This window comes from Lonchura striata, chromosome 1 (genome assembly GCF_050655825.1).
Source record: "Lonchura striata isolate lonStrDom1 chromosome 1, ASM5065582v1, whole genome shotgun sequence".
NCBI classification, from domain to species: domain Eukaryota; kingdom Metazoa; phylum Chordata; class Aves; order Passeriformes; family Estrildidae; genus Lonchura; species Lonchura striata.
Window position 1 is genome coordinate 88066101 of NC_140703.1, and position 27240 is coordinate 88093340.

Sequence of the window (27240 nt, forward strand, 5' to 3'; positions counted from 1 at the left end):
GTAAACTACATGAATCATCAAATTTAGGGCTTTTGTGCTGAAAGACACAAGATAGGTAGATGACAGAGAGATAGATTATTTCATTTTCATTATGTGAGGCCTTTCACTACTGGGAAGGCACCTTGCTCATTAAACAGAAAGCCAGAGATGTCTCATGCAGCACTTCTATAAGAGGAAACTTCTATTTTTCAAGTCCATTTTGTTGTTGTGCTTTGCCTGTAATTCCAACTCTGTTAGTTTATGTGCGTGAGTCATGAACAAAAGGTGAATTTTTACATTTAATTTCCCTGTTAGGTATCATATTCCAATGATATATATTGCAGCTGCCTAAGAAAAATGGATCAGCCTGAGTTAGTCATACTACCTCTCAGCTGGAAAAGTATAATGATGTCCTCAGGAAAGCTGATCAGATCTGAAAGGCTTTTCTGGTGGCATTGAGTGTGAAACATACCTCACTGTTCATACAGAGGAGAGAACTGTATTTTTATTTGCATCTTTCTCTTTCCACAAATGAGCCATTTCATCAAAGAAAAACACATGTGTTCTAAAACTATTTTCTGCCTACCTGCTGCAGGACACCTATAGCAAGTCCTACTTGCATGACCCTTTGTCTTAGAAATCTGGAGACAGAACAGCACTATGAGAAAGTAAAAACTCCCCTGGCTGTCGTATCAAAGGTTCAAGTAGCCAAGTGGCTTCTCTTGCACAAAGGCCAAGGCCATTGCAGTGGTGGGAGAATATGAAAAAGACTACTGATTGCAAAGGTTCTTGCAGTTTTAATTGTTTTAAACAGGGAGGGAATTGTAAGAAGACATAATGGACTTTTAACTACATTTCCTGAAAACCTCTTCATGGGGCAGCAATAATTAGAGGGTACAAATTTGGTCTTTTTTAATATATTATATTTGTTAATTAGAGAAACTGAGTTTTTTTAAAGATTGTTACAAAAGCTAATAGCGTATCTCAAAATTATATTTTTTGCTAATTAGTTATTTATTTCAGAAAGAGTGTTTTGAAAAGAGAGGGAGTTGAGATGGTTTTAATGTATCTCAAAAATGTGTCAATTTCCAGTGTGGGTCCTAGAATATTAATATCAAAATGAAAAAATATCACTTGAGATTAAGGACTGTGCATGCTTGCTCATGGGGGAGAAGTGTGAAAGTTTTTTGCACAATTAGCCTCTGGGCAATGGAGCCCAAGGCTGCATGTCCTGTAATTAAGTTACAATTTCTGATGTGGATCTGTTTGACAGAGAGCTGTCTTGCCACTTGTGCTTTCAGCAGGTATCTCACACTGTCTTTTGCCATCTGTAGGACGGAGGAAACCCTGGGGCAGCTGGCAGAACCCTGTTTGGGTCAGGGCTACTGACAGTTCTGTGATGGGCTGCAGCAGGTCTGGGCCCATTCAGGACCCCAGCAGCCATGCAGGCTGACCCTGACAGCAATGCAGGCTCACTGCTCTGTCCTCAGGCTCTGACAAACACAAAACTAGCTTTTCCTCCTCCTGTTTTCAACAATGAAACACAACCTGACTGAAAACCTTTAACAGCGTCTTGAATATTCACGTGCTCAACTCTCTATTTCTTTATTCATTACTAAATGCAGTTGTCAATACCGAGAGGGGCTCAGGTTTTCCTTTCCGCCTCTGTAGAGAAGACAAGATTGCAAAACTGAAAATACAGGTGCTATAAAATCCTGTGTTTCCTAAAGTATCCCCACATATTTCCAAAGAGAATGTAATGTGATAATAAAAACAAAACCACTAACATAAACATAAATAAACCTAGGGATTGCAGTGCTAAGATAGTACTTCACCCATGCATACACAAAATTAAATGTGTGTCTTAGCAGTGAGGCATCACAGGGTTTGTCCTTTGCTTCTTTAACTCATAGGGAAGTCTTAAAATATGTTCAGAGTAGTTTCAGTCAATCAGCAGTAAATGATTTATCTTGTCAATCTTGTTAAACAAGTGAAGAGCCTTGGAGACTTAATGAGTGGGAGTCACAAACTGTGGGGGAGACTCAGGCCAATGAGCACAAGGATGTTATACAGAGGTATAAGTACAGACATGCTATCTGTATGTTACTGGTTTTTAATGAGGAATTAAGATTACGTGGGGGATGATATGTGAAGCTGGCACTGTGATGAAATTCACAGTTTTCCCCAGCCTTTCAGTTTGAACTTCAGCTCCATGATTTTCAGTTCTTAATTGTTAATTAAATTCATATTGACCATTGTTACTAATACTATCCTCCTGACTGGGAGGAAGGTTTCATAGGAAGGAAAGCTAGTTGCAGACAGATGAATCCAGGTAGGAAAGCAACTGTGAATGCACTGATGAGCTTCCAGCTGCAGTTCCATTTCCTTACTCCTTGCCTGCTCGAAAACACTGTGCAACTCAGGTTGCTCACAGAAAGAACTGAGAATTTTTTTCATGGTCACACATAAATGTGCATATTTGTGCCTCCTGAAATGCAACCTAACCCCAGAAACTGTACAACTGGCTTAGCTAGGCAAACCTGAAGTTCAAGCAACACATTTTAATGGAGTATTCACTAGCAGCTATTCAGGAATACCTCCATGGGCCTAACAGCTTTGGCAGAAAGTGTGTCATGTGATTCCAGTGAAACACATCAAGAGAATCAGGATGTAAGTGCACAATTTATAACTGTAAACAGAGAAAACCATAACAAATAGAATTTTCCAGCAATAACAGAAGTTCAGCAAAGTTTAGCAAAGATCCTGTTTGGATACAATCATAAGTAAAAGCAGAAAATGCAGGAAATACATAAGGCAAAAGTTTTATTTTCCAAAGTGTAAGTATGTCCTTAGCACAATTTAAGTAATCCATTGACATTGCAATTCTGATTGCTACAAAATTGAAGGTAAACTTTTTGACTGCACCTATTGCACACTTTCTCCACAGCTGTATAATAAAACCCTCTGTATCAAGAGATTCTTCACTGTGATTAGCTGGTCTGTAGGAGTTCAGTTAAGTAGTTCACTTATTTATGCAAAAAGTGTTTGCATCTCTCTATTTTATAATCTGTGGCATATCACTCCAAGCTTGAGACTTCTTTTTGGCCAGCTCCATCCATGCTGGCTGACTGGGAGCAGCATTACTGGCTTTCCTCAAGTGGCTTATTTCCTCCTTATCCACCAGTGCAGGCGATGGAGATACTGGGAATAAAGCACATGGACATTTTACACTTACCTGCTGAGCAACTAAACACCCTCTTTATTAAATACTTCTCATGCTTTGCCCTGTGGTAGAAAATCTTTACATTTCACATGGAAGTTTCTTATGCAATAAGTTCTTGAGAAAATTACCATTCTGTGCTCTAAATAACATAATGTTTTTCTCATCACTAATATATTTTGATCCCTCAATTTACCAAAACTCAACATGATGACCTGGATTCCTTGTTGTGCCCTATGTTAACACCCACGCCAAAGAAGTGAGAGTCTTTTCATTAGCTAAAGTATTCAAGTGTCAATTCCTCCTTTACTCAGCCCTCAGCTCACAGGAATTTTATTACTTCAAAACTTCTGACCTTCTTTCCAATTTTAATTTACCAAATAGATTTAAAACAAACTCATTGTGGGAGGACTGACGGTCAGACAGTTTGTGATCACACCATTCCTCAGCTGGCTGAGGAAGCCACATTTAAATTGAATGCTATTGTAAATATTTTTGTTTACATTTTACACTGGGATAGTGCATTTGGCCTCTGTCCTGTGAAAGGGCCTGAAGTTCTTGATTCGCATTTCTTTAACATAAGTTCTTGGCTACCCCTTTTTACTCTTGTTTGTAATCAAACTGGTCAAAAGAACATAAATAAATTAAACCTCAAATAAAATAATAAATAAATAAAACACCAAATAAAACTCCAGATGTGTGCTGAGAAAATTCTTTGCCCTGGCTGATGTGGGGCTGAGGAAGAGATTATGATCTACCCCTACTCCTTTTGCAGCACACTCAAGCAGGACTTCTTCTGACAAGGTTGAGATGTAACAACCTATATTTTAAGAATTTTGTTTCTTACCAGGGACATAATGTGACAATGAATTGGTTCTCAACAGGGGCTTCTCTGCAGACTTCGAGTCTTTCCCCTGCTCTTCAGAAGTGCTTTTAGGTGCCAAGTGTGAAGGTTTATTCCATTGTTGTTTCACTGGCCCCTAAGCACAGAGAAGGATAAAATCCAAGTAATTCAGGGACAATGAGTTCAGTTTGGAAGAACACAAGCAAAGTAGTGGATGGGGAGCCTGCCACAGTTCAGGAGACATTGGTCCCCATCCTCTTCCTTAAGCTGACGCCTGTTCAGAAAGTTACAGTGTTTTCATATAACATCCATGATACTCAATTTTACTAATTAAAACTTTTCATAATGGTATGAGTAGATAATTCTAGTCTTCACTGCAAAATGTATTCCAAGTCCTTTGCACATCTCTACAAGCATACACAGGATTTGGAAACAGCCTCATTCTCTCATGTTCTCCCTCCATCTCCCAAATTTTGTGGGCTAGGACACTGTATTTTTGGACAGTTGATGATAAATGGATTTTTCATAAAAAAGAAGTCAAACATGTCCTCCAACAGATTTACTTGCCAGTATCAAAAACTACCCTGAAGTGATAGTGCCTGGTGCCATGTGGGAGAAAGTGGGAGTAGTACAGTGGCACCAAGCCACACATGCTGCAGTCAGAAGCATCTTGGCATGTTTCTCTGCTAGCTGCTACAGGGAAATAAAATGCATGGCATGAATTTCAGGGATCATTGCCAACTAAAATCTGGAGTTTCCTGTTCTGACATAGGAACTGTATTTTGGGATCATGTTGGGCATTACTGCAGTTCAGAAATTGGCCTAGACATCTTATTAGGTATTATTTCTTGTTAATCTAACCACTGCTGTTTTTCATCATCTAGAAACCATCTCTTATTCCAGGATATAATACACCTGCCTGAGATGCTAGAAGTGCCTGCCTGAAGCAAGAATGTAGGTAATTTGCACTGGGAATGCCATACTGGTATAGGACACACATGCTCCTGCATCAGAGCAGGGTTCTTCTTTGTGCAGGACACAAAACAGGCAGCAGGTGAGTGCTCTGGATCCATGCCAAGCACTTCCACAGGCACAGCTGTGTCATCTGGGAAGCTCATTAGCTACAGGAATCACCTTGTTTTGCATGGGATCTCTGAAGAGGCAGTGTCAGCCCATATTCCATGGCACCACATGGGCTCCATCCATATACAGGGAGCCAGAATTTATATATTAGCACTCTCTACAAATTCAAAAGTTATTTTTATCCTACTTCACTTCTCAGGGCTCTAAAAATTGTTACCAAGGAGCTTCTAGGACCAAGCTGTTCATTCGGTGTTAACTCAGTCAGGAGATATAAGAGGTTCAATGAAAGGCTATGCTTAGAAGGATAGTTAAAAGAGAACATATTTCCTCTGCATTGAGGAGGATCAAAGACTACAATTTAGCACTTCCTTTTGGATATTTCAGCATGCAATACACATGTTGGATCTGGTAGGTATGCCAAGAAATTTTACACATTTCACAGAGTTCCAGGATTTCTTGGACACAAAACCAGTTCTCTGAACAATCAGAGAACTTTGAATCTGTAACACATTTATCAGAGCAGTGTCTTTTTTAGTTACAGTTACACTCATTAAGTATCTATAATGACTATGACATGACTGGTAACATAGCAGTAGATCCAAAGAATACTATAGGAGGTGATACAAAAGCATCACAAATTTGTACTGCAAGTACCTCTGTTTGTTCATTTCCTTTATTCTGTTTCTCTGTATTTGACTTATTATCTGGAGCCACAAGTTTTTCTCTGCTGAGTTCCTTCTCCTGATGCATGCCCCTCTGCTTTTGCCTTGCAATGGAAATCCAGGCTGGTTCTGTAGGAGTGTCAGGATCTCTTCCAGAGTCGCTGGCAGCCATGGGGGAAGGCACACTTTTCTCTGTTGACAGATTATTTATGTCTGGTTAGAGGAAACAAAGTTGTAATTAGCTTCAGCTCATACTTTCTCAATAGACTGATTGGTCCCAGGATATGAAACCAGCCTGGATAAATAGGAATTCTGTTTAGTTTGGTCTCCAGAGAGCAATTTTCCCGTGCTCACAGGTTTAAGTTATTATTCTACTAGTGAGAAATGCTTTGCATCTTTCTTCAGCTGGAGTCACAGTGTCACTGCTCTCACATGAGGGAGATGCAGAAATATGAATCAAACTTCTGTACTCTACCCATTTCCCAAGGTCTGCCCCTTCTGCTCCCTCTTCCACAGTATTTTAGAGACAAGCAGCAGACAATTCAAATGTAGACACAGAGGGACTGTGGTGTTGCAAAGGCAAACTTTTCCCCACTCTGGCATCCCTCAGCTCCCACTCTTCTGATGTTCACACAGCAGCAGCCACGCCTTAGTCTGGTTCCTGCCTTCCTTCTGCTCCTTTAGGAGCAGCTTCCCCCCATGCAGCAGCAGCCTGTGCCTTAGTTGTTTCCTGCTTTTCTTACACCCCTTTAGGAGCAGCCCCCCACCTCAGCTCTGTGTAGTCTGCAGGTGCAGATTCAGTCATGGGTGCCTGCGCACAGCAGTCTGTGGTGACTGAGCACACAGAAGTACTGCTAAAACCACAGAGTGACTTTCTGGTCTTTTGATGTGAGGTTTACATTGACTTATCCCTGCTGATGCTGACCATGGTCTTCACTGGGGCCAGTAACTTCCATTGTGCTCTACCAGAAATGAGACTTGAGTGACAATAAAGGAAAAAAGACAATTTCTGGAGATGAAAGTCAAAACTACTACCCTGCTGACCTCACCACTGCTACCCAAGGACATGTAGAATCCAGGGTTATGGGAAAGAGAAATCCAGGGTTGTGGGAAAGAGAAATATTCAAATATTCTGAGAAGGGAAATCCTGTCTATTCACTGAACAGAACTCAGTCAAGAGAAGAGTCTCAGCAGCTCCATTGGCTCCATCCCCCTGGTTCTCCATTTTGACTAATACTGAACACAAAATTGAGTTTCCCAACAAATGGTAGAGCTTCTGTGTAATAAAAATGAGGAACAAGAACAGGACTAACAACCTCAGACCCAAGAAGATTGATTTCACCTTTCCCAGCCAGTTCTGGTCACTGATGTATCAAAATTTGCAAGAGCATTCTTGCAAAGCAGAAGTTAAGCTTCTCATCCTCAAATCACGTGTGATCCTGCTCTTTGGAAAAGTTTATTACTTAGTCAGCATCCTGTTCAGGGGCCTGGGAGGAGGCAGACCCTGCCAGAAAGGATTACTGCCCTAGGGTCCCTTGGGAGCTCAGCTGCTCTGCTGACAGTGTAGCCAGCCACAGGACCCTGTGCAGCTGTCAGACACATTCCTGGAGCACTATGGTCTAGTTTGGCAGAATATGGCCCTGATCAGGAAAGCAGGAAAATGCTTCTGAAGGCACAATTGAGATGCTTCATGAAGGCATGGAAGATAAAAGGGATGATGCACTCCCAAGAGCTGGAGTCTGCCAACACAGGCATATTATGAAAGCCCACAAACTTGCTTTGCTCAGGGATTTTCTCAAGTCATTTTTATACCTCACCAGAGAGAAAGAGTAGTTATTTGAACAAGAAAACATTGTAAAGCCTATGTCAGCTAAAAAATGAAAAAGAGAAAAACCCTTTAACACCAAAGCAAGATGTTTTGCCAGCTGGTGCCTGCATTTCTCTTCACGTTCACCTCATGCAATCTTTCAGGAAAACCTCTGGAAGAAACAACTCAGAAGTCCAGCAGCACAAACAAAACATGGTCCCTGAACACTGAAGAAGCTTCCCTCCCTCTTTTACAGCATGTTACACCAATTCTCTGCATTCCACCTAACCCCCATTTTTGCATGACAACAGCTGTTCCTCTCATCTTTTTCCAATCACTGTCTTTTTTTTTTTTTTTTTTCAATCAGGCTTCAACTGGCTCTCCTTGCTTCATTTTTATCTCATTTTACAGGATGATAAAGAATAAGGCTGGGAGAGATCTCAATATGTCTTGTAGTCTATCCTTCAACTGCAAGGCAAGATCAGCTGAAAGATCAGTTTCATAGAAACTGTTTGCTCACAAATATATATCTAACTCTCCAGAAACAGGACAGGACTCAGAGTCTCCCTAGGCAACCTATTCAATGTCACAGCTCTTTTTCTCTCTCTCTCTCTCTTTTTTTTTTTTTTTTTTTTTTTTTTTTTTTTTGGTTTTTTTTTTTTTTTTTGCCTATTGGGTAAGTAAAATCTTCCTTGCTCTAATTTAAATCCATAACTACTTCTCCTACACACTATGGACATGAGCAGATTACTCATAGTCTCCTTGCAACAGCCTGTTATGCATTTGAAGACTTAGACCACATTTTCCCTACTTTTTAAACTTTTCTGATTAATCATATTCTCTAGATCACTCTTTCTTTTGTAGGAATTGTCCTAGTTTAGTCAAATCTCCTTCAAATATGATGGAACACTGTTAGCACCATGACATGGAAGGACTACGCCACTTCACCTGGAATGGTTTTCTGTACACGTTAGTCAGTCCCCTTAACTTCCACAGCTCTCCAAGGCAGTCCAGTCAAAGTCTGCTAGCCCATCTTCTCTCTGTCTTAGGACAAACCTCATTGGGATCTTCGTAAGTAAAGCCACATAGCTGAAACGATGTGATGTCTGCTAATGCATCACATTTCCTCCTTTGCTTGCAGCCATACCCTTAAGCCCATCTGCAGGCATCTGCACCTTTTCAGGTGGTGGGCAATTTGGGCAGGACTTACTAGTGCATTGCCCAGTAAAACCAAGTGCTGTGCTTCATCAGCTCCCACAGCGCTCCTGCGGCACGTGGATGAGCTGCCACGACTGAAGGTGATGTCCCCTGTTCCTCAGAGCTGAGGAGCAGCTCTCTGGCTGTACAGCTGCAGATATGCCCCCACATGCATACTCTTCCACCACCTCTTTACCTTCCTTCACAGTCTGTAATGTCTTGGAGCTCAAAAACTTCAATGTCTTTATCCTGAAGGTCCTTTTCAATCCACCCACACTTTTTGATGATACTGGGAACCTGGCTTCTGCCTTGATACTGCTAGTGATGTACATCTTCGGTGCTGTAACTCCAAATCCCCCTTTGTGTTTTGTTCCATTTTCCCTGTCACACCATGGGAGCTTTATGTAAATATCAAGGTTATTCCTTCTCTGCTTCAGCCACACAATCCACACTGACAAAATGAATGCTATGCCCTGGCTCTATTTACTGCACTACATATAATGGTCTTATTGCTACCTGTGCTTCCATTTCTCTGTCATCCTCATGAACTTAGGATTCATCCTGCTGTAATTTCACTGTGCATTTCCTGGGACAACAGGGTTCCCAGTCCTGCAGTGATCTCTCTGGAGGCTGGTATTATGTTTTCCATAAGGCAGACGCTCTAACGAAGGCATCAAGCACCCTTACTCGTCAGGCAGTTCTCCCTGATGAGATGCCAGACATCCTAGTCATGCCAATTAGAAGGCAGCCAATTTAGAGCCAGGTATCATTCCATAAGAGATGGTATCCAAATGTCCCTTTGATAGTAGGGAACAAAAGCTCTTCATCATAATCTTGAAGATTTTATATGTATCTGTACAGGCAAACTTAGGACAGCAGAGTAGTATCACCTACAGAGGATCAAGAAAGCATGTGCTGCTGGGAGGGGCTTTCTTGTATCTTTAAGCAATTACATTCTACCCTTGTTCCTTTGACTCTTTGCTGCAGAAAGCCAGACAGGCAGCAAGGCAGAGGAAGTGCCTTATCTTCAGAAAAAAAACCCCAAAAAAACCCAAACCACATCAGATGCAACCCACTCAGGATTTCCTACCTCATCCATCAGCCAGAATTACTGTAAGAAGTAGAAGAGGCTTATTCACTATTTATTCTCTTTCCCATTGCCCAGAGGTCCTTTACATCCTCCCACCTCTAATTAGATAAGGTTTCTTGGCAGTATATATGCACCATTGTTCCAGCCAGAAGGATGAAAGGTGGTGAAGTAATTCGGAGATAGTATGGCGAAGAGAGCTGGCAGTTTAAGGTGACCTGAGACTGTCCTATGAAGCTCTTGGTACCCTAAGGGATACAAAGAAGCAAAAAGCTTTCTCAGGAACTGACTATTCTCAAGGGAAGTGCTGCTCACACATCTTTCTGGGTTCATGACTGTCTGATTACCTTGAACAAGCTCTGTCTTATCTAGTCATGGGATAGTCCATGTGCTTTTATGGTTCACCATGTGGCAAAGCACAGCATTTAAGGAACTGGGTAGCCAGAGTGGAACCAAAAGTACTCAAAAGGACAATTTTAATTCCTGCTTCCGCTGCATGTCACATGCACAATAACTGACACAGAAACTCCCAGCTGGTAAATGCCACTCTTGGGGAGATAACAAAGAAGTACAAAATGCAAGCAGTGGTATCCTCCATCCAAAGCTTAGTCAGTTTTGGCAGATCACAGCCTTCACAAATGCCCTGTGTTCCATTTCTCCTTTGTTGAAGCAGGGCTGAGCTTCTTCTTTCCATGTAGCACTTGAGAGATTTTCAGAACAAAACCAAAATCTAAATAATATTCTTCATTTCATATTACAACATGTTATTTTAAACAATGTGCTATTCAACTCATTCCTTAATAACTTCATAAGCTAATAAAGAATATTGCTGGCAGCAATTTGTCTCTCATTCATTCACAGCTTTAACCTCGTGATTGCATCTTTCCCTGGTTTCCTTGGAGTTGGCTTGGCCTCAGGCTTTTTTGAAAGAGAGGAGCCCCTTCTTCCCCTTGGAAGCCACCAACAATGGAAAGATACCAGGTCAGAACTTGTCAAGCCAGTCCATGCATAATGTCACCATGTGTAAAAGCCAGCAATTAATGTAAGCTCCTGAGATCTTCTGCTGCCACTTGAAACCACACCCAGAGGCTGCTGAAGCCTTCCCTTCATGTCCTCTCCACAGCCAACAAACACACATGGGACAGTCACAAGGTCAGCTGTTCTTGCTGCATTCTTCACCACTTCCACAGCTTCCAGACCAACCACTGAGGACAGCTCTGAAGCCAAGTGAATCATAGCCACCTTCTCAATTCCCTCTGGCAGATCAGAATCCCCTGAGCTTTCCTCCACTGAGTCTGAAAGCATCAGGCTGGCTGCCTCACTGGTCCTCTAGAGAGGGGAAACTCCCCTGCTGCAACACCATTTCATGTAGGTGTCTGTTTCTCCTAGTATCTTCCTAAAACAACTTCCTTTTTTTCCCCTCAGACTAAAGCTCTGATCTTACAGATGAAATTTCTTCTGCCTAAATATTGTGGAAATATCACTTCTCAGTGATATTTGGATATTATCCTGTAATGTGTGTCAGACTGGTTGTATGAACAATAAGATGAAGATAATACATTAATCTTAATGTACAAAAGGAGATATGATTGACTTGTTATTGTGCATAGGTTTATACACACACAGAGGAACTGAAAGAAAAAGACATACCTACTTCTGTCTATTGACAGACAGATATACTTCATGTATTCAAATGTACCTCTCTGTGTGTGCTGCTTATACAGATAAATACCACAAAGACGTATTTAACCATTACCCTGAGATTTAGGGATTAACTTTGTATGTTTTAGAGATGGCCTCAGATTTCTTTAAATATGATACCTGTTCTCTTTACATCTAAAAGCCTCTGTGCACACAAATTGTAGCAGAAGTTCTTTATGACATGGAAGTCATATACTTGGAAAAGAATATCTTATGCCTGCAAGGACTGCAAAGAGTGGTTATTCTTGCTGCACATGTGTGCAGGTGAAAGGTCAGAGCCAGAATTTAGAGTCTTTTGAAAGTCAAACCACTAACACCAAGCAAAGCTAGCTTATGGATTCCCTGAGTGTTTTAAAAGCAAACATACTCTAAACTAATCCAAACAGCTTTACACAGGGAGATAACACCCTCTGTATGTAAGTGTCATTGTTTTATAACACTGCTTATGCATGCATATTTAATTCCACACTGTTGTATCTTCACTTGTTTATAAAACTCCAGTTATTTTAAGAAGGGCTTTACAAATGCATATAGCATTTAGAGTCCTGAGTACATATTTCCCTTTGTTTATTAAACTACTACATGCATTCATGTCAGCATGCACACTCAATTCCTTAATTTCAGGTAAAACTATTCTAAAGATTTGGTTAAGTATTTCTGACACTTCTTTCTTCCCTAAGCTGCTCTGAGAGGTATTTGACTTTTGACTAGATCTATACCACCAATGCCAGAAGAGTCTTTTTTACACAAGAAACTGCTGTTTGCATCAAAGTCTATTTCACTGCTGGAAAACAGCCATGTTGCAAAATAGACTGACACAACTGAGAAAGCAACTTCTTTTTTGGGGGAAAAAAAACAGACAGCTTGTTTTTCAGCCATGGCCTGGACAGCATTAAAGCAATGTCTTTTTGATGTAGAGAAAAACACTTCTCTTGTCATTCCAGAGCCTGTATTTACCAGACAATACACACCAATTTCATTCACCATAACATCCATCGTTCTTCCTTGAGCACTTTTGCTCTTTTCAGAGGATGTCTACCCACTACAGCTCCTCAGCCACTGATTTTTGTTTATCCTAATATGCAGATTCAGACAAGTATTGCTTACTTGTTTTGCTGTTGTAATAACCTGTTAACAGATGGTAATTGTTTCTGCCCTTTATAGGATTTATAGCAAAGTGTATCAACTCCAAACAATGCATCTTAACCTTTTAAAGCTTGCAAGGACTTGTGCCTTTAGCTCCAGAAACTTAAAAATTACTCCTCCTGGGGTGACTAATTTCACACAGGCATTAAAGGCCTCCCTTATAGCCTGAGGGAGGGAAAGCAATCCCTCATTAGTTCCCCAGAAAGCTCTGGGGAGCAGGAGTGATAAGCCAGCATCCCATCAGCTCTCCCGTTCCTTTGGTACCAAGAGTGCTGAAAAGCAAAAATGTGAACTGAATGAACCACATTGCTCCTGCTGTCCTCAATGACACAGCAAACTGACTGTTTTGAAATGTATGTGCATGAGAATGGAACTGAATCCCCTTGTATCACCATTTCACAGTTTGTCTTCTTGTTCAGCACACAGATTTCCTAACATGCAGTGGGAAGAAACTCCCTGACAGCATAAATACACATCATGTCCTGATGTTGACCACAGCTCTTTGAAAAGGTTGATGAACTCAAGGGCTAGGAGAATAAAGTAAAAAAAAAAAAGAAGCATCCAAGCAGATCCGTAAGCCAGAGATACCTGATAAGACACATGTGGGGCCATGTTGATTGTGTTTGCCAGATTTCTCCTATTTGCAGTTGAAAAGACATAGTCCTGACTCACTGAACTGAGGGAAACTTTTCAAAGAGCTTAAAATTATGTTTGGGCAGGTCTATTGCCCTGCCAAGTCCTCACTGCATCCCATGACTCTCCTATGCCTCACAGAGGGACATGATTTTTGGGGTCCTGTGCAACTTTTCACAATAAAGCTGGTGTGGTTCCAGGGCACTCAGAGGAGGTGGGCACACCTCATTCACCTGTGACTTTAGGTGGCCAGGTCAGGCTGATGTGGCAATTAGGCACAAGGAGGTGATTGGTCAGGTGTCTAAAGGAAGAAAACTAATTGCCATCACAGACCAATCTGAACCATGATTTTAACCCCTCAGACCATACAGATTTGGTGTAATACTTACAGGGAGAGGGGAGCAGAGCAGGACTTATTAACCCTGTTCCAAACTCCAGGTGCATGCATCTCTATCAGGGAGACCAAGGCACAGCCTACAGATCCTATTTTGCAGAGGGCAGTCCTGCATCTCAGGGTAGAGTCTCCTTCATCCTAGGGCTGAGGAGCCACAGGAGAAGCCTGAAGGAGAAATGTGCCCCCTGGCTTCATTTCTTCCCCTTCTTCCTTCTCCAGCACTCATTATCTTTCACTGCAAGAAGACATTCCAGTCCATCTGCAGGCACTTTGGGACTCAGCAGAAGGGATGTGATAAAGGGCTGTGTGAGGGAACACTGGTACTCCCACTGCTTTCCTCCATACCCTGCCAGAACAACCCTACTATGCTAGGTCTTCTCCTTTCTTGTCCCAGTATGACCCTCCCCAAAATCTCAGTCCATCAGAGATGTGGGCTACTACAAATAATCAACTAAGGGCAACATAGAGAGGAAAACGCCTTTAAAGGAGTGTTGGGTTACATATGTATCTATCTCCTGCCCAGGGTGTGGGGAGGCTCTGGCTGGAAGGCTGTGGGGACCCCATCCAGCTGTGGATCTTAATGAATCTTCCTTTATGAGGGCTGGGAGAACATGAACATGGCCAAAGTCCTGCAAAAATGTATATGATGCTGCAGCAGAAGACAACTGGAATCAGATGTCACTTAGGACATCAGTAAGTTGCCTCTGGGGCCAGGGAGAGACTTTTGTCACCCTAGAGGACAAGTGGCGTCCTGTGCCCTGAGATCTTCTTCTGTTTTGGTGTTTCCCTATTCCAAAGCTCAGAGACAGACCCCCATCAGAGAAGAGCAACCAGGAAGCTCTGCAATGGCACAGAGACAGCCTATTATTTACTTGGCCAGCATCTTCTCACATTCGTAACATCAAACCCATGCCCATACAGGTCCAGGACAGGGAAGACTTTTCTTCCACATATCAGAAGACCTAAAGATTTATTTTTTCCCCTCTCAGCTGTTCTCTGAAGTGATGATCAGAGGTCTCCTGCCAGAACTGCTCGAGTGGGCTTCACCTAACTTGTTTATTGTCATTGAAAAGACCCCAGACAGTGGTGCCACTTACAGTCTTTTCTGTTCTAGTCCACAGTGTATAATTAGTCTCCAGAGGTCTGATTTTTTTTTTTTTTTATCTCTAACCCAATTATATAATACAGACAACAGGGTAAAATAGAACAATCTGCAATATACATGTTCTTATGGTCTCTTCTGGCTTTGAACTCCAGGATGCTTCAGGGTTGTTAATTTTTGTTTTAAACAAGGAATGAGTAATGATAAAGACAGATAAATGAATAAGAAAACCTCACAGAAGGCAATAAATAAGTGGTGTGTTTACCATGGCAAGCAGTGATAGGGCCTCACTGCATTTCTGCTTCCATGCTATGGTGAAAAAGAAGGTCTAGAGGCCTGAGTCACTTGTCACACACAGGGCACTACACTTAATACGTGCTTTTGGATTTTGAATTGCCATGAAGCAGCTCTAAATGGGGACACTTAGTGGCTTGCTATTTCTGTTTTCCAATACATGCTAGTGTACTTTATTTTTTGAGTGTCACTTTGAACATCCTTTAAACAATACTCTGAAATTCAAAAATCAGAGGTAAAAATATCTTATTCTGTCTGCTGTTTCTTCCCTGCTGTCTTTTTGAAGGGAAAATAAGGGAGCAACTTCACTGAAGGTAGAGCCATCAGCTCATGCGCACCCAGCAGACATAACAGTGCTGCCTCATGCTCTCTCACAGGTATAGTCACTCTTTGCAAGTGAAGGTTAACTTCATAAACTTGGGAGTCTTACCAGGCACTTTACAAGCAGTTGACTGTTTTTCCAAGTCTCTGTCTTCATTTCTGAATTCAGGAGAGTCAGTAGCTTTGTCCTGCTTCTCCTTGCTTGCAGTAATGTTTGGAATGGTTATGCTTTGCAACACTGGCTTTTTAGGCAATGGAGGTTTGCAACTAAGCTGTTCAGATGACTTTGCTTTGGGTTTGATCTTCTCCTTTAAAGAATCACCAGTATTTGTATTGGCTGTTTTTCTGATCTCTGCCTTATCACCTTTTAAAAAGGAAGACAATGCCCCATTTTCTAAATTAAATTCTGCACTGTATCTTTTAATCCCTTTTGATTCTGGTGGTGAGTTGTCTTCATATTTCAAGGACAGTGAGGTGGATCTAAGTTTCACTTGAAAAGGACTTCTATCTTTACAACTTGGCTGATTCTGAGATACCACTGAAGAATTGCTTGGCATTGGTACTGGATCAACAGCTGGGGAAACATAACTGGCCAAACTTTCTGTAGGTTGGCCTGTGTTCTCAGAGTGGGACTCTGTCAGCAAAGCCTCCTTTTTGCTGCTACTTTTCTCCTCGTCCAGATCTGATCCCTTCTGAAAGTCATCTTGCCACTTCTCATTTCTTGAGGAGACCTTTGCTTTGGACAGGAAGAATCCAGTATTTAATGGGCTTTCCGACTCTGATCTTTCTGGGAAATACAGGCTTCTGATGCTTGGTCTCTCCCATGCAGAGGAAACAGAAAACTTTTTGAAGGCATTGAGTTCATTGACTGCTTTTACAGCTTTCTTCCCCAACTGTTCCTCCCTGTGGACCAGGGACTGACTGTTCTCCTTATTAGAAGCAGTTGCCTCCTGTGCAGTCTTTATCTTCTCTGGAGAGCAGAATGTAGATGATCCCATCTGCATTGAGGAAGCAGGATGTGAAACATGGAATGAGTCTGTGGGCTGGGAAGGACCCATGAAAAAATCCTTGCTGGACTCTGATAATAGGGTAAACTCTTTGTCTTCCCCTTTATTGCAGGGCATTTCCACAGGTAACTGATCATCCTTCTGTTTATTTTCTTCTGAGCTTCCCAAGCAAACAATATTATTCTTACTAATTGAAATGTTTTCTTCAGAAGGTAATTTATTTAATGGAAACACAGTAGGAAGCTCCTTATTTTCTTGATTTACGATATTGATTGATCCATCTCCAGACAACAGAACAAGCGTTTCTGAGGAATCTTCTTGCTTTTGTACTTCTCTGTTTGAACTGGAATAGGAAGAAGTTACAGAGTCTTTGCCTTCTGAGGGCAGTGAGGACTCAGACTCCTCACATGTAATTTCCAGTGCTGGTTGGCAGTCCTCTGGCTTATTCTCTGGTAGCAGGGTTTCCTGTCCGACAGCAGACTCGGAAACAGACTGAGTCATCACTGGTCTCAAAGCAGGGGGGAGGTCCTCAGGCATTCTGGGCTTTGGCCAGGAAGCCACATCCTGCATTGCAGCTGTGCTGCATGGCAGTTCTTGATTGTTGGGTTTGAAAACAGCATCATCCTCTTCTTCTTCTTCCTCTGGGGTACAGCTCAAATCAGTCAGAGATTCAGACTGGGTCCTCTGTAAAAAAGAAATCCAGAAAGCCCCATCACCATGTACAGCTTCACTTTTTTTCTTATTCACCATTACATTTACAGCTGAGATCTTTGAGAGGAAGGCAATACTTGCCTCCAGTGCTGAGCTTGCAGTTTCCTTGACCTACAGACTGGATGCTTTTTTAATTAAGCAGATCCTGGAATAATGTATTTAACCAATATAAAAGCAATGTGTGACATTTCCTTCTGCACAACTAGTGCTTTCATGCCCTTGTAGATGGGAAATCCATCAGAACAATGGCTATTGGACTGTCCTTGGCAATTGATTCTCCAGAGCATACTGCCTATGTTGTGCTGCTCTTGGGCAAAAAGCAACACTTGAAAGAGAAAAATCTGTCTCTTTGTATTTTGCTACTTCATACTAGCATTAAAAATAAAACATCCCACTCTTCCTTAAGCATGATTCTGAAGAGGAAAGGGTACATAGAAGCAAGAGCAAAAGCTTAATAAATCCATCCTGTTATGGCAACCTATTCCAGCTGAGTATCTGCCCCATGTGGAAGTCTTTTTTCTAATCCCACTGTCATACAGCATTACAGCCTTGCTTCCTTTGTGTCAAAGTTTTCTTTTTCTTTCAAGAGTTAAACTATTTGATAAAAGTTTATAAATTAATATAATTTAAAATAATATAAAAGTTTATATAATTAATATATAGTTTATAAAAGTTTATAAATTCATAAGTAGTTATCTGTGAGGTCTTGTGATTAAACTTGATGTGAGGACTGGCTAAGTATACAGGATTATTTGAAAGCACAGTACTGAGCTGCTGAATACGCCTTTTCATATGGTGCCTGTATTAGCTCACTGTTTCCCCATAGTTGGTTGGGTAAATATATACTTTGGATCTAGGCCCTAATTCTAAGAACACAAAACCTGCACTTTGAAGATATTTTAAGGTGCTTACAATTTCTTGTTTTGCAAATGCAATTGCAAAAAAACCCCAGTTGCAATGCCACCTGCATTCACAATCCATATACACAAGAACATAAAAGCAGAAAATATCAGTTAGCCAGAAGCAAGGAGCGCAGGCAGACTGGGGCAAGAAAATATTAAAAATTGTTTTATCAAAACATGTGAACACTCTCTGTGGGAATCCAGAAGGGCTCAGTCAGCTGGCAGTTATAGGCAGTCTGGACAAAGCAATCATATTTTAGTAACAATGTTAGAATGGAAAAGAAGGATTGATCGCTGAATTATTGCTTTATGTGTTTTTCTAAATAACTGGCCTTATCATTGTGCTGCTCACAGCAGTGTTCTACCAAGCTGAAAGGTCACTCACAGATTTGGAGAAATACAGAATATCAGCTAGTAATATTTTGAGACAGAGGGAAAAATATTTCTGGTAGTAAGCAAGCCAAATTAATGGTTTTACTGTATTTAAAACATTGCAAAAAACCCATGAACAGTAAAGTATAAATTCTGTAGTAAAAGTTTAAAGCTTTAGTGCTAAAAGAGAGAAAGAAAAGAAAGAAAGAAGAAAAACTAAGCTATGTCCTTCAGAAAATATGACAAGGGATCAGATAAATTGTGTTTAGGATGGTTTAGAAAAAAAGATTTTTTAAAAAATATTATACACTTTTTAATAGCCTTTTTAAAATAGTATGCACTTTCATTTATCATATCTGAGTTTGAACTAAAAAGTCCAGTAAGAGCTTTCTGGGTTTGTGTCAAAAGTGAGACAGTTTATTTTCACATGTACCTGAGAAAATTTTCTCATTCTACTGGATCTCTGGTTCCGTGGTTTTATTAAAAGCTTATGTTTAGCAGCAGAATTATCCAAGAAAGCAGAAAGCTCAGGTGGAATGTCAAAATTGGCTGTAGGGGAGATGGTACTGTCAGATGTCTGGGGAGACCCAGTTTTGGTACTTCCATGCCTAGTGAATAGCTGACCGTCTGTAGAGCGAGATCTAGAAGAACTCAGTGTAACCTGAAAAAAAAATTATCCCCAAATGGAGAATCAAACAAAGAAACAAAGACACAAAAATAGCAATTCTACAAATAGGTAGGCATATTTATTACCATTTTAAGTTTTTCTCTTTTTCTTTTTGACATTTCTTTAAAATGCATTGCATTTCCTAATGTTGCATGTGATGTACTTGTGTTAGCAATTCTGCATTTTTAGTTACTTGACTATTATGATCTACTGTCCAGTAGGAAGGAGCAAATCCCATCTAAAGAACACAAATACATGGACAGCATGTTTTAGAAGACAGATTTATGAAGAGTACTCAGTTACAGAACAAAAAGGGCCATTTTCCCTTCTGGGTCTGTCCTCCAGCATCTTTGTCAAGGCTACTATCCACAGTTGTCTGGTGCTGAGCATCTTTAGCTTCCTGAATGTCAACAGGTTCTTCCAACTCCACAATACCCTCCCCCAAAGACAAAAAAAATGAAGAATTAGTGGCATTGACAGTTAAGTCAGCTTGCATTTTTACCTCATGTATTTATATCTGCATTTACAGGAAATGTAAAGTTTCAATAGTAGACTATTCTGGGGAAGGAAGTGATGGACAATTTCTACTAGAGGCAAATAACCCATCTAGAAACAGCTCCTGAATGCTGCAAGGGGTGTCATACTTTCAGCTTGCCTGTGAGCTTCAACAAAAACTACCCTAGTTCCAGGGATGATGCAAAAAGAACACTGGAAAATTTATTAAAAATAAATAAACTCTAAAAAGGGTTCCTCCTTCCTTTCAGATTCAGTTTTGTAAATAGGAAAAATGGTATTTCCAAACTCTCTGTCACAGCATTAACATGACCTCTGACAACTCATGACAGCACTCCCTTTGTAAGCTTGAAATTCTGGTTCATTTCTTTGGAGATTTCCTCCTTTGTCATGCTTTCTTCTGTGGGCATTCTTCTTTCTTCTTCTTTCTCTATTTCTGGAAGTGGTATTTTACTAAGGAAGTTGGATGGGAGAAAGGCAGGTCAGGTTGGTGTACATTTTATTTTGGAAGGGAAAAAGCATCAGCAATTTCTGCAAGTAGAAATCTGCAATATGCACTTCAGCCCGAAGATACTCTGTAGTGTAGTGAGGGTCTGCTACAGCTTGCTCAATGGTCAAGGGGAAAACTCCCATTGATTTTAGCAGAGGCTGGATCCACACTTTCTAATAATAGTTTCTACCTAAGAAAAAGAAGGTAGCTCAGACATGCTGAATAATGGATGCTCTCATTAATTTTAACTCTACAATATCTGCAGTCTAGTAGTCAAACATGACTAATGTACAACAACCAATAGGTGGCTGCATTATATATTAGTACCTAACAGTGAATACATTGACATTTCAGCTCCATGATAAAAACACAGCATATGTTCTCTTTCAAAGCGTGTCATTATTTGCCTGCCTTTCTTCTGGCTCCTGCTTTTCCTCGAGAACTTTGCATGTCTTCTCCTTGGCAGTGCTCAGTGTTGGCCATTACACCAGAAAAATCCAAAATCTGATTTCTTATTTAAATTTCAGCAGCCTAAGTGAATGCTAGCTCTGAGCCAGCTGAAGAAGTTGTTTGTCCCACAAAGCTTGGCTTTGACAAAGCTTGCTGGAGAAGGAAAGAGCTGGCAGACCCCTTTCTCCAAATCTCATGTGCACATGGCTCAGTCATCCTTCAGCTGGTCGTGCTGGGTGGCACAAGGTAGGGGGCCAGGAGGAAACCCCATCCCCAAGCCCAGACAAGAAAGTTATGATTCCTTTCTTCAATCCAGAAAAGCTGCCAAGACACAGCAAGGTGTCACTGTTGCCCAAAACCTCAGGACTGGGTTGTGCAAAATTCCTCAGCCCTGTGAACTGGTCTCCTCTGACTTCTAGAAGCAGGGCTAACTTCTCCAAAATGCCAGGTAGTAGATCCTGTGGCTTGGGAGGAAAGACTTTAGATGGAACTGCATTCTGGCTGCACTCTCAGACTGGCATGGGTTGAAGAGAACTCTGAGCTAAATGATGGGGCATGTGGAAAAAGCTAAACAGCTGTGTAGTCACTGCCACGACTCAGGAGTCAGCAAGTGAGTCAGAAAGTAATGTTAATGCAACAACAGGGAGACATAAATCCTCTTTTAGCAAACATGTGTCTGGGCTGGGCACAATTACAATGAGCCCATAACAGCTTTCAAGAAATACTTCCTTCATGAGTTCTGTTGTTTTTATTTTAAGACTAATAAAATTGCACTGCATATAAGCAGTATTTTCAAACAACTTCATGTGGAATCTAAGAAGTAAGGCCAGAAATCTTTGCTGAGCCCTGCTGCAGCTGGTCCTGAAATACATTTTGCATAATTACCAAGAAATGGTCAGCTCAGGACTAATTTCTCTATTTCATTTCTGCAATTTCCCTCCACCCTTCCTCCTATTCCTAGAAAATGCTCTTCCCTCTACCCCCTGTGTTGTTTCAACCATAACTGCAGCTACAGACAGCTAAAAGGGACTCTCCAGAGCTTTCCAAAACAGCCCTTTAATCAGACAAAATGGCTGGATTCTGATTGAAGAAAGCCATCCATGTGCCTATAGTTGAGCTCTGAAAAACATCACTTCAGCAAAATTCACAGCCACAATCCCACTGAAGGCTGAACTCAGACTAAGCAGCAATGTCAGCCACTATCATCAGGCAAACACTTTCTGTGTCAGTGTGAGGTAACTTTGTACTTAAAGCAGGGTCTGGGCATGTTTCAGAGGATCTAGAGTTGTTCCCATCTCTTCAATAAACTTTCTTGCTTATCCTGCATGTAACTCAAGCAGCCTTTACTGCAATTTCCCATCTTGGAAAAAATGGACGCTACTTCAGTGTCTAAATCTGGTTGATTGTGCTTGGAGATTAAATCATGTCTATAGAGTTTGCTAAAGGATATGAGCTTTTCTAGAGACATTAATTATTATCAATGGGATAATAATGGGATGTCTTTTCATCAGAATTACGTTGATAAATAATCATAGTTTGTTATGTTAGACAGACACATTTAAACAACAAACAGACAGGCAAGCAATTACATGCATGCAAAGTTGTTTTTTCTGCAGTAGACAGGCAACAAAATACATTTTTTTAGTATTTCTTTTAAAAACTATGAGTAATTATTTGTCCCTTAATACATTTGGCAGAAGTTACCTGTTCTTCTTCTTCACTGCCTGTTCCAGCTAAACTCAAAGAGCTAAGATGCTTGTGAGAGTCAGAGAACTGTGGGATGGAATGAGGAAGAGATTCAGTAAAAGATGACAAACAAGGTGGATATAATTGCAGAAACCATCTACACAAAGTGCACAAAAGTACTGACAATGTAAGTTGTTTTTCTCTACAATCTTAAGGATTAGCAAGGACGCTGCAAACATAAAGTGTAAGACATGCAGATAAAGAATGAAATAATGTCTAAGAAAACTATCTTTAAGAAAAATCGGATTATTTTATGTTTCTTTTCCCAATGGCAACCTAGAAGAACATTAGAGAGTTCCCTTATCAACACACACAAGGGGGAATACAGATTTTTCAGCCTTGTTTTTTTATGCCTGGCAGTTCTTTGTAGTCTATAAAAAACACAGCATTCCCATTCATGCACACAATCACATACTCTTCTTTCTAGTTCTGCATTTTCTGGTGTGATATTTATGTTTTAATAGGAACACAGATTCTAAGTAGCTGTTTACAGAGAGAGTTTTCCCAATTCAAGTAAAGCATTTCTGAATTGCTCAGAGGTAAAATAGGGATACGTAAAACCAAATACTTTATTCTGCCATCCACATATAGGTAAAACAAGTTATTAAACATTCATTTTTGTCAACACTGGAACTACTTACTTTTGTTCTCATGCCTGAGCTTAGGCTTTCATGAAGCAAAGACATTTCTGGAGGGCTCCTGGGTAATCCATCATCTTCAGAACTGGTCCCGGTATCCTCTGTTCGCTTTGCATGAAGTCCAAATGGAGGTGGAGGTCCCAATTTCATGGTAGGCTGGAGTTTCAGCTTCAGCATGGCATAAAATACATTAGCTTGTGATAGTGATAGAGGTTTCCCCAGGACATTTTGTTAGCTGGGGTCAATGAGTTACCATTATTTTAACTTCACAACTGAATGATCCAGGCCACAAGACATCTGACTTTACACATTCTCTTAGGGAACCAAATAAACTACCCATTTTTCAGCTATCATTTATGTAGAACCAAAATGGGATACTGCTGTCTAATTAACAAATGCAACATTTGATGTAAACTCCAGACAGACATTACTTACTAATCAAACATTCAACCACAAATACTATAAAAAAAATCAAGCCTGGAAAGACATTCCATCTCGTGCATTTGAAAAAAAAATTATACTGTCTAAATTACCTGTAAAGCTCTAATCCGATCAGAAATGTTTTCTTGAGAAAACACTCTTACTGGCCTTGCAGCCTCTTGCCCAGTCTCAAGGATGAAAATGCTATCATGTGATAGAGCTCTGCTTCCCATAATGCCTTTATGTGTCCTAGAATAATATAACAAATGAGTGAAAACATGCAAACTTCTTGCCATTTCTCTTAACTCAAGGGGTCTACTGAATGTGGAATGGGAGACAGGGATGTACAGCATCACAAACAAGATTCCAGACTTCCCCATGGATACAGCCATTCAGGATAACCTAAGTAATACCTTTAAAAACAACCAGACAAAAAATTGTAAATGCTGTTATCTGTCAGGTTAACAAACTGAATCAAGGTTAAAGACAGTTTAACCCCAGAAGATGAGTTATGTCTTATGGAAAAAGCTACTGCCCCTTGAGTGGAAGCCAGCAGCTGGGTGGTGTCACAGTACCACAGGCAAGCCCAGGTGCAAAATGGAATTCATATAAATGAGTCTGTACTGAGACTTCTTGCTAATGTAAGACCATGTCTTGCAAATAAGTGACCATTGCCATAGGAACAATAAGGACCTTTACTATCTAAATGTGGTACAGCATTTAATATATTTCTGCCACATAGATCATTAGCAAAAAACATTTCAGGCAATGTACGGATGCATACATTTATGGATGCATAAATTTCATCCTCTCATGGAATCCTTTGCATAAATCCTTAAAAGGTGCTGTGCTCTAGATCAAGGTCCATTGAATTTTCTCTTATGAGCCTTTGGGACACATTTTTTCATTGACAAGCTTTGTGGCCTAGCTGGGGAAGTAGGAGATGCTTTGTGGCCAGTTTCTCTCATATTCTCTTTCCTACTTCTGACATATATGTGATGTAACTTCTTTTTGAAGTGGTGCATGTGGGGTGTGAGCACCTTGCTTCCTCATGGGAATGGTAGAGGAGGCCCACATACAGACAGCTACCTGCTAGGAGGTTTCTTGTGCTCATTTTCCTCAGCTTAGCTCATACCCTTACTGAGAAGGAACAAGAAATGTGTGCACACAGTATTTTTTAAGAGTACCTGTTTCAAAATTTTTAAATCAGGGAGCTATGAAATGGTAAATGAGTGCAGAATAGATAATTGTTTGGGTTTATGTAACTATCACATGAATTGTGCAGAAAAGAAAAAAGAACTGTATTTCTGGATCCTAGATACTGTCATAGGGACATTGAAGAAACATAAACAATCATGACAGACAGTAACATTTTCCTCATAGTGGCTGCTATAAATAAATTTGATAAAACAATAGCAGGAAAGAGTTGATCTAACATTCTTGCTGCAGAAGGAAGGAAAGCCTGCTACTTCTGCTTAATGCATTAGAGACATTAGAAGAACAATTCATCTGAGTGCAAATGTGATCTCTGTAATGCATCCAAGGTCAGACAGATCTATAGCAATTTGCAGAGTAGGTGCCAGTCAGGGCTGCAGGGGTGCCCCATGCACCAGCACTCAACAAGGAAGGCAGCAACACAGGCAGTGTTGCTGCATGGGCACATTATCCCAGCATTCCATCCTCATTTCCTCTTTCTAGCAGATGCATCCCTTCCAGACACATAATGGAGGTACCCTGCATGTCTCCTCAGATTAAAAGTGTTCAAATTAATTTTCCTTCCTTTCAAATAATTTCCTGGTCTTTGTCTGTCTAAAATATTAAAAAAACAATAGTGTAACAACGTTTCAGGTTACAGCACAAGAATATAGCCAGAACAGCCACAGACAGCACCCACTCAGACATGACCTTGTTAAGCCACACACAGGGGAAATAAAAATCTTACCATCCATGTCTTACAAGATGTAATAAATTGTCGAACAACAGCACCTCACACCACCTGGTGCTGTCAGCCCAGAACTCCAAGGGCTTCAAGCTCAACTAACTAATATTACTATTGCCAATGCCATGAAAGCAAAAAGGAAAAGAAAAATACAAAACCATCAAAAAAGAAAAAAAAAATTGCTAGTAATTTCTTCTGGTTGTTTGGCGCTGCCTGGTGGCCACATCGAATAATGTCGTTTTAAATGGCCAGGATAATTTCCTTTCCCATTCCTGGGCACAGCAGCAGCCCTCGCTTGAGGACCAGGAGGCTTGTTCTGAGAGGCACAGCATACACCAATGCAAAGACTTGCTTTTTAGTTATCGAAGGGGCTCTTCAGTCCACCTCTCTGTCCAGAGACATATCTCAATGTTTGGATTGGCTTCCTCTTGGTTACTTTTCATAGTGGGTAACATGAAGGCAGGGTTATCTGAGGCAAAGAAGTACACAGGATGGGACTCATCTAGTCTAACCTCAGACATCAAATTGCAGCCGTTTACACTGGAGGTGGTTATCCCAGGCTCCTGTTTACATTCAGTGGGGAGATATAGCCACCTCCAGAGCCTATTTCATGCATAAGGGTGGTACAGTCTTCATTAGTAATGCTGACTTCTCTCCGATTATAAAATGCAGCTGGTAGGTAACAGTCCCTGTCCATGGTGGAGAGGCTGGAACTGGATGATCTCTAAAGACCCTTCCAACTCAAACCATTCTATGAGTCTGTGGTTCTAGAACTCAAATGCAGACATTTTTCCTTTGGTCAGATGAATCCCATGGATACAGAGGAAAAAAAATGCTTCAGAGCCTCTGGTTCCTCCTTATTTCAGTCACAGTCATCCAATTACTCCTTCCTTGCTTTCAAACCCTGGCATAAATGGTTAGTCATCTGACTTTCTCTAACAATCCTTACTAGTTACATTTTAGGGGCAACAGACAATCCTGGTAGGATATAAACCAATTATCTAATTCATTTTTGAAGATGGGAATTACATTCTAACCCAAGGCTTATTTATGATTAAATGAAAGCTTTTTTCATTAATATTTCTTGCTACACCCCACACAATTCCCTTCTGATTAGCCTTGCATCAACCATTTTAATTTGTACTTTCTTGGGAAAAGCAGCTGTTTGAAAATACAGCATTATGAACAAGGTGAGGAGGCAATTTTGGGGTGTCTTTAATCTACAGACATTGTAAAATTTTGTATTTGTTTACCAAATAGAGTCTAAAGACTTACTCAAGTTCATCTTCAGAATCATAACTAGTGCGCATGTCATGAGAGGCTGCGACATCATTTGTTGACTGGCACAACTTCAGACTGCTGGTCACAGAAGATGTCTCTTTCCTTTTCTTTTTACCAAAAAACTTTTTGAAAGATTTGAACTTAGATTTTTTCTTTCCTAAGTGAAGAAACATAATGAAGAAACATAAACCAGAAGCATGTGCAAATTTTTGAAAAATAACATTTCTTTATAATTTCTTTGCATAAGTGGATTTTTTCCTGGAAAATGTAACACAGTCCACTGTTGCATCAATGTCTTTCAAGACTCTATGGATAGCATGAAATTAGTGTTATCTTGGAGAATGGATTACAATGTTTATGAGACACAAGAAGTAACCAATGGTGTAGGATCACTCCTAATAGAGTTTCTACTTGCCTCTTGAGGTAATTAAACTGTAAAGGAAAAATTTTGTCTTAACTGCTTGGGATATGAAAAAGAAATTATTACTTGGAAACCCACTGCCTTTGTTCAGCAAGCTAATAAGTGATGATAAGAGCAATGCTACCAAAACCAATTTAAACATAGAAAAGGCATATATAGGTGAATGCACAGTGTTGGGAGGCTAATGATTTTAAAATGTTTATAATACTTCGA

The 27240-nt window shown here is 40.5% G+C and overlaps 1 protein-coding gene across 14 annotated transcripts in view; it reads right to left on the minus strand.

Moving 5' to 3' along the window:
- Window positions 1-2648: 2648 nt before the first annotated feature.
- The window catches only part of CRACDL (CRACD like), a 61963-nt gene continuing 37371 nt past the window's right edge, over window positions 2649-27240 (minus strand). For 7 of the 14 annotated variants that reach the window (XM_085557840.1, XM_085557835.1, XM_085557875.1 and 4 more), the window contains 9 exons: window positions 26601-26763; window positions 23500-23635; window positions 22970-23134; window positions 22287-22355; window positions 18896-19123; window positions 15580-17161; window positions 5781-6001; window positions 4047-4179; window positions 2649-3180 (listed from right to left, as the gene is read on the minus strand). In XM_085557840.1, coding sequence (XP_085413966.1) covers window positions 3035-3180; window positions 4047-4179; window positions 5781-6001; window positions 15580-17161; window positions 18896-19123; window positions 22287-22355; window positions 22970-23134; window positions 23500-23635; window positions 26601-26763 — 2843 coding nt within the window. In that variant the 3' untranslated portion in view covers window positions 2649-3034. The remainder of the gene's footprint in view (window positions 3181-4046; window positions 4180-5780; window positions 6002-15579; window positions 17162-18895; window positions 19124-22286; window positions 22356-22969; window positions 23135-23499; window positions 23636-26600; window positions 26764-27240) is intronic. The other 7 variants (XM_085557852.1, XM_085557865.1, XM_085557869.1 and 4 more) reach the window with 4 other exon arrangements.